The 8221-nt window shown below is 38.9% G+C and overlaps 1 protein-coding gene across 1 annotated transcript; it reads right to left on the reverse strand.

The window, feature by feature from the left end:
* Positions 1-3769: 3769 nt before the first annotated feature.
* LOC306831134 (UDP-glucuronosyltransferase 2C1-like) lies at positions 3770-6913 on the reverse strand. The gene is made up of 4 exons (XM_079355061.1): positions 6655-6913; positions 6197-6495; positions 5400-6113; positions 3770-5007 (listed from the first exon to the last, which is right to left on the reverse strand). Exons 1-4 carry the CDS (start codon positions 6656-6658, stop codon positions 4423-4425), a joined length of 1602 nt encoding a protein of 533 aa, XP_079211187.1. The 5' UTR covers positions 6659-6913; the 3' UTR covers positions 3770-4422.
* Positions 6914-8221: the final 1308 nt, after the last annotated feature.

The following is an 8221-nucleotide window of genomic DNA, read 5'->3' on the forward strand; positions in this document are numbered from 1 at the left end:
ACATCAGCAGGCACAGGTAAATGGCTAAATAAACAGGCTAAATGATGTTTGTGTTGCAGTAATGCTGCAGTTCATTAGCTTTATCTCATTTTTTCTATTCATTATTTTACATTTCATTGTTCCGATATTGGTCATTGCTTTATTGTTGGTATTTTTCTTGGTTTAGCCATTGCTTTGGATAAGGTCATAGCTTTTTATTATTACTTTCATTTTAGCCATTGCTTTGTGGCATTTTTTTAGTTTTGGTCACTGCTTTGATTTTTTGTCAATTCCTTTGCTTTGGGTCATTGCTTTGGTTTATGTTCATTCTTTTCATTTTATTTTTGTTGCCCAGCTTTTTTTTAAATATTTTTTATTCCAGAGGGTTTAGCCAAACATGTAGAAATAAATCATACAAGTGGATCTGCTTTGCATTTGCTAACAGCTTGGCCTTGACTAGTCTCTAACACAGAACAGGCACAGTGACATCATCGAGTACCAACTGTAATCGCAGAAAGGATTTTCCAAGGAAACAGAGATTGCACAATAAGGGAAAAGAGCAGTCGAGGGAGAGGGAGAAGAAAATAGCCAGATCCAGGGAGGGATGTGAGGACGCCAAGGCAAGAAGGCCAAGTGCTCACTGTCACAATTACTGATATGACTGACAGGTCAAAGACATGCACAGCACCTGTTAAATGTTTGCACCTTTTAAAAAGCAGGTCTCTGACCCTATACATCTGGACTTTGTCATGTCAAATCTCATCATTCATATTGTGTAAAGCCCTTCTAAACTCGGTGAATTATTGAAGAAACGATAAGCAGTGAGCATCACAGATGTAAGGATCATAAAACAATAAATGTTGGCTTTAAACTTATTTCTTGCCAATAAATTCTAACATTTATCTAAAATAAACCTGCTGAGTTCTGTTTGAATATTAAGTTGGACCAAACCAAATCATATTTGTATTTGTTTAAATAAGACAGACTGATCATTAAAATGTCCTTAAGACTCAAGAAACAATCAGTTCTCCCATTAAATTTCCTCATTCGCTTTCACATAGTCAGTGCTCTGCTTGTTGTCACTTACATCGCCCTTTAAAGAAAGATTGCGCTACTTTTTGATCCAGTAGATGTTGCCCTTGAGTATTAGCATTCAACCAAAACCAACTGCTGTTTGGTGACAACGCCGCTGTTCTGTAGCCTCAGCTCTCCTCCTGGGACACACCTCCAACCCCTCTCCGCTTGTGTTAAGAGGGCACCATCATTAGGCATCAATAAGCACAAGCAGGAGACAAACTTGTCCTTTGCAAGCGCTGCAGTGGCCTGCATTGCTGTGTTAGCAAGCTAATGTTAAAACATTTTTTTTTTTAATTGAATTGAAAACACTTTGGTTAACTCATAGCTTCACATTGCACATACACTGACACGGAATGACCTTGATCAAAAAACACTTTCATGAGATTAAAATACACAGAGACTGTGATATTCTTTTTTCTCTAGTCCTGGACTATAAGCTTTTTTACACAAGACAGTCCCATCCAATGTAAACATTATGTAAACACGGCTCCAAGCTGGTCGGACTCGTGCTTCTCACTCATTATAAATAGTCAGAGACATTTACATAACATATACTCGATTTCTGCTATAGGCCTTTTTATGTAAACATTGGGCACATTCTTCCTATAAATTCTGAGTAACAAACACAAACTCCCCTTTAGGGTCGAAGGGGCGATAGATACATTTTCCTCAGAGAATAGAAACTGTGGTCAGACTGCATTTGTATTGGTTACAATGAATCAGAATGTTGATCAGAATCAATGGCAGAGAATAACAGAAATATGTAACAACATTACTCCAGCTTAATCCATCTCTTTACCGCTCTTAATGCTTAGTTTGTGCCAAACAGTGTTGTGTGTGCAAACTTCCCCATCACATCAATACCTTACAATGTGTTCTTTGCAGTAGGCAGGAGAAATATTGTATATTTAATGCAGAGGCGCTGCTTGTTAACAGGCAACTGTTTTAGCACTTGAAGTGTATGTTGCTGAAGAGTTACATGATTTTTTCTGATTTTATGCAATTTACATAAGGTTAGGTTTAAGCTTTCCTTTTTTGGATAACAAGACTTTATAAACACAGTTCACTGTAGAGAAATGGTTCTTGAATGTATGCAAATCTACACACTCATTTCTTCCTCGTGTCTTTCATCATCTGTTTCTTCTGTTTGACCTAATGTGGTTCCAGGTCTCATAAATCAACTCACCACCTTGAAACATTTTCACACATTGGCTTCCTCCATCAGTAAACTGTGGCATTTTAAGCAGTGTGTCCACAGGGGTAATAAGTGAAATGTAATTCTTTTTGTAGTGGGATTTACCAAGACAACCTCACTCATTTTATAAATCAAAACCATGCTAGCTCATGCTTATCAAAGAAAGCAATCCTTTCCAGGCAATGAGGCATCTGTTTTGGGACTGTTTTGGGAAGGCATTAGGTTTGAATACATTCCATTTTCTGATATAACAGGATTTTCCACAATGATTTATGCCTTCTTGTTGGTAATGAATAAAGTTGAAAAGATGATGTAAGTTACATTGCTTAAAAGGTAGAATAGTATAATAGTAACAACCAGGACGTGTCCATCTCCAAATCTACAGATAGGTCATTGGGTTGTAGACCTGATAGACTAGATGTGTTTTAAATATTGAGATTATCTTTACCGCTTTGGATCTTAACATCTGCTTGTACCTCTCAAAGAAAATGTTTAACTTTTCTTTGTAACACACACATACCAACAAGCTATTGTTTGTAAGAAACTGTATCTGTTTCTCTGTTTTTGTCGTTCACTTTAAAATCAACAATTTATTAACAATATTAATATTCTTAAAGCTTAAACCACAAAGTACAAACAGGGATCAATAAACTGCAATATCATTTCCCCCCTTGGTCCAGTAGAGAGTTGGCCCTAGTCTAACCACAAATGGCATCCGTCAAGAATATACTTCATTGTAATGTCTTTGCACGTCTTGGATTTGGGTGGAGGGCTTTTCCTGGAACGTGGTCATATGCAGAAAGGACATCTGTAATGGTTACAATCCAAGTAAAAGTCCACAGAGGACTCAAGAAAGATATTCATGTTTTAATTGTTTCTGTCTTTTGGGGTCAGTTGGTCTTTGGCAGGCACACTAATTGTATAAAAAGATGAATAACATTTCCCTCACATGATGTAGAATCGTGAAGTCCCCGCTACCTTGGAAATGAATAAATATAATATTCATTCATTCCCAGCAAGTCAACAGTCCATGAAGACGTGTTATGCTGTTAAAAGCCAAAGCTTCTGAATTAGTAGCCAGCTGACACCAACTGCCCAAACGTATTTTGTTCTTGTACAGTGACAATAACAATGTCTTATCTTATCTTAACATGCGCACTATTGACATTTTATGACTCTTAGATATTCCTTACATATTTAGTAGCACACCATTTCCAACAACATACATTAAAGTACTGTACTTGTACATAACAGTTTACATTACCTGTGATGAGTTTCTCCTTCTGTACTTTTTGTGTGATTTTTGGGAAAAACAGCTGAAATGGGACGTTACACTGTATATTGGCAAATAACCAGCCACTGGTTGGTCAAAAACTCAATACTGTATTATTACAGAAAATTACAAATGCATGTTTACTATTAATCAGACATAGCAACAATTTTTGGGGGTAGTTTGCAACTAAAATCTTTGACACATTATATAATTATAATGATACACTTTATTTATATAGCACAAAAACAGGGTTACAAAGTGCTGCTGCATTTTGGACCAGCTGGAGTTTGTCGACTCAGTTAATTTAAACAAGTGTTAAGTGAATTACAGCAATCTAAATGAGAAGAAATAAAAGCATGTCTTACTGTCTCTGAGTTATTTCTAGATAACATCGAACTGACTTTGGATAATCTCCTGAGTTGCATAAAACAAATAACTGAACCATTCAGATGACATGCCAGTTGAGCTTGAGGTTTCTTGCCAAATATGACTCCAAGATTCTTACAGTTGGTACTGATATTTTTTAGTCAGGGAGCCCAAAGTGGATGCTACTTGTGCTGAGCCATGGCCAATAATGATCACCTGTTTAATCAAGGTTCAGCTGCAAGAAATTTTAAACCATCCAGCATTTAAGGTCTCGGATGCCGTTGTTCAGGGAGTAATGATTGTTAAAATCATCAGGATTACAAGAGAAATACAGCTGGGTATCATCTGCCTATGAGTGGAAACTCAAATTGGGGCCATTTATACTGGTAATAAATTCACATCATTGCGAAATCCAACGACTGTCATTTTGCTTAATAAATAAAAATGACAAATATTGCTTGAGTTTCTTAAAATATAATACTTGAGAAATTTCATTGCAGCTGACTGTATTTCACAACAGGTTTGACGTGAATTAGTGTTGTTTGGTTTTGGACTTTCTTCCTGGTCTGCAGCATAGGAACCTGAAAACTGCAAAAGTAGAGAGCAGCAGCACAGTTGCTGCTGTCATCAATACAAGCAGTACATCTAAAGAGTAGTATGAGTACCAGGGCATCTTATAGGCCTCTGTACGAAGGTGAGGAGCCCCTTTATGGCGTATAACATACTCCACCCAGAAGATGGCCTGATCCATGGGTGCTATCGGCTGGTCTCTGTGCAGACGTGACATCCTTTGAATGTTCTGTCTATAGCTGTCCCGATGGAGGACTTCTTTGATGGCTTCTTCAAAAGTGTGTCTGTTGGCATGAGCTAGCTCAAGAATCTTTGCAGCTCCTCTCTCCTGCAGACGTAGCAGGTTGTCATACTGGTCAAAGAACAGCGGTATGCCGAGCACAGGGACCCCGTGGTAAATTGCCTCCTGGACTCCATTGGTACCTCCGTGAGCTACAAAGGCTTTGGTCTGTGGGTGGCCCAGGAGGTCCTTCTGGGGCATCCAGTCCACTATAAGGGTGTTGTTTCCCAAAGTAGAGGGTCGTTTCCCTTTGTGCTTCCATATCACCTAACCAGAAAATGAAAAGGAATGTAGTGAGTGTAGTATCTATCTATACATCCCACAATTTAATGGTGTTGACAGTAGATTGAATGCTGTATCAAACAGTTAACTTACTATGATGCCTGTAGAAGAATTTTACAAAGGATTCAAAACAATTAGAAACATGTATTTTAAACAACTTTGAGGATACTCAAAAATACTCTATGTGACATACAGTTAAGAGAACCTACATAAAAGTAACAGAAGCAGAAGAAAAGCTGATAATGTTTTTACAAGATGGGGTTTTATCCACTGTTAATTTCTTAATAAATATCATCCAATATTAAGACAAAGTTAAATAAGTTTCCCATCTCTTCAAGTCTTTCTGACATTGTAGTGAATCACTATTCATGTCTTACCTTCTGGGGCATCTTGGCAAAGACGCTGGCGATTTCATCAGCAAGGTCTTCAGGCAAAGCATTAACCAAAGTTCCCAAAGTCATGATGATCACTCCATGCTCCCCAGCACTTTGCACAAAGTCCTCCAGGTCTGCTGGTAAAGGCTGAGCTGGTTTGCACTGAAACCCTCCTATGTAGACCACGTTTGGCATCGTGGGTCGAGGAAAGTCAAAAACGAAATCTGTCCTGAACAGCCAAATGTCTGCTTCCTGGAGAAGTGACGTAATGCTGCATCCCCCCTCAATGTGTTTATCACAGAAGGTATTATACTTTGGCCCCACCAATACTCTTTGCTGGTATTCAACAACACTTTGGAAAAATATGTTCTTGACCCTCTGGATGAAGTTCATATTGTCTGTTAAGCCCGATCCTGGTGCGGGGATGTAAGAGAGGGGTGAGGGGGCAATCGCATAGTGGCCCTCTCCTGAAGTGATCCAGCGAACATTAAGCACCAAGGGGAGTTTCAGATACTTGGCTAAAATGACTCCTGCTGCAACGGCTGGGTCAGTGAGAACAAGATCATATTTGGCATCCAGTAAACTTTTGACCATATTTTCATCATCAATGAGTCGAGCAACAGCATCAGCCCACAATTGATGGGCTACAGATATCATTGAAAAGAAATCCTTGATAAGTTTGAAGACAGTAAGTGATGATGCCCCCTCTCTCTGTGCCTAAAAGAAATTATTAGAAAAAAGACAGTCAAAAATATTTTCATGTTGATACATGAATGAATAAAGTATTCAGAATGGCATACCTTTATATTCTCCTTTAAAAACACACCAAAAAAGTCCTCCATGCCTATTTCCATTGTGAGGCTAATGGATGTATAGAGGTCAGATTTTTCTTCAATGTACCAGCTGTTGGAGGCTCTGATCACTGTCAGGTTGTGTCCCCTGGCATGGAGCTCTACCAGCAGGACCTTCATGTTGATCCAGTGGCTCCCATCTACAGGGAACACTAGAATGTTTCCTCCATCGCAGGGTGGTGTGAATGACATCAGACAAGCACCAAGGACTACAAATATGCCACACATGCGCTGAAATGGAATAGTCCCTAAAAATGATAGGTATTTTTCATTATAGCAAAAGAGATGGTACAGATTTCATTTCATGCTTTATTTGTTTTACTAGGTTTTTATAGGGAAAAAAGTATGGAACAGACATTTATCTATTATTGATTGTTAGACTTTTGGCAAAAACTTTTTTAACTTACCCATGATAGAGAAGCAGCCCTCTCTCCACGGTCGGATGGTTTATCCAAAGATTGCTGTCATATTTCAGGTCAAACTTCAGTCTCAGAGATCAGCCTTTTCACTGGTAAATGAGTAACATGTGGCATGTGCCACATGCAGCTATGGCTCTACAATCAATGCTTACAAACAACAAAGGGATCTCTTCTTTGTCATCATAGTTTTGTTAGTCGTTGAGTTGTCAACTCGAAGGTAGTAATCTGCAAAGTGAGGTTTGGTGAACATGTTCCTTTCTGTCAGGCAAGAACAATGCCGGCCTCAGAAGAACCTGTGACCTATTTCATAAGATTATTAGACGGCGTTATGTAAGGTTAACTCTCACGTGTTGGACCTGGGGAGAACAAGAATGTTTTCCTGTGCACAGCACATGTATGAGCTGCAATGTTCAGTCTATAACGTGCAGTGCAGTTAAATACAGTTGTGCAATTTCTCCAGGTTTCTGACCACTAGGTTTATAGATCCATTTGAAGCCGGCTACACGTGTCAGAAATGAACCCTGTTGATCTAAGCTAAGGAATGTACTCTTATGTCAGTGAATAGAGAATTGTTGAGACCCTTAAGTAAAACAGTCCAGTGCATAGACCCACAAAGTTATGAATTCGATAGTGAGTTGTACTTTGAAATGAAGTTCACCTGAGAGACTGAACAATCAGCAGTTATCTGCTTCATAGTCTCCCTGGTCTTAAATCCATCTCTGTGAACATGGGCCACCAGAGCAACAGTCTAGTGTTTAGTCTGTGTCAAATGGAATAATGGAAACAGATTTTAACAATAAATCACCAGATGAGGTGGAGCAGGTGTCCATAATATGGAGATTATTATTTCTTCTGGAAAGTGACAACCTGAATATCCAAGCTTAGGCGGGAAAAGTGCAAGTCACTGCCAGAGAGAGGATGGGAATATACTAATATTACTTGTGTCCTTAATGACTCAACAAGTGCAAAAACACAACATTGACAAGCACACCGCAATTAAGTATCTAATAGACAGAGACAGAAATAAAAATCGCACACATGGTGGATGGCATAACTCATTTTCCGTAATTTCTTTAATCATATATTCCATAATCTAGTAGTTTGTAAAAAGACACTGTCTCAAGAAAAGCTCCAATATCTTCAATACACCAAGTCTAAACGTTGGTTAAGATGTGGTGGCTGAAATAAAAGCTTTATAATGTTCCCCACTTCACAGCGTTAACTTCAGCTGGTGAATGAAATACTTCCCTTTAAGGGTGGTTCAACTCACTCCTTTCACACATGAACTGCGCAAAATTGTCTAGGTGAGATGCATCAGCTGACTTGCTTACCCCCAGTTATGACGCTGCTGCCCTCTAGGCCAGGTCACCCTTGTGAAATAGATCTTAATCTCAATGGGTCAAATACCAGGGTAAACAAAGGTTACATTTCAAAACATGTCTGCCTAAAGTCAAGGTTAGCCAATCTGAGAAGGCAGTGGTCACAGTCTGCACAGTCTGAGCATTTGCTGTTGACCTGAAGCAGAATTTTGGTAGCCAAGTTGTGTCTGAGTTGC

This window comes from Symphodus melops (genome assembly GCF_947650265.1).
Source record: "Symphodus melops genome assembly, chromosome: 11".
In the NCBI taxonomy this organism is placed as follows: domain Eukaryota; kingdom Metazoa; phylum Chordata; class Actinopteri; order Labriformes; family Labridae; genus Symphodus; species Symphodus melops.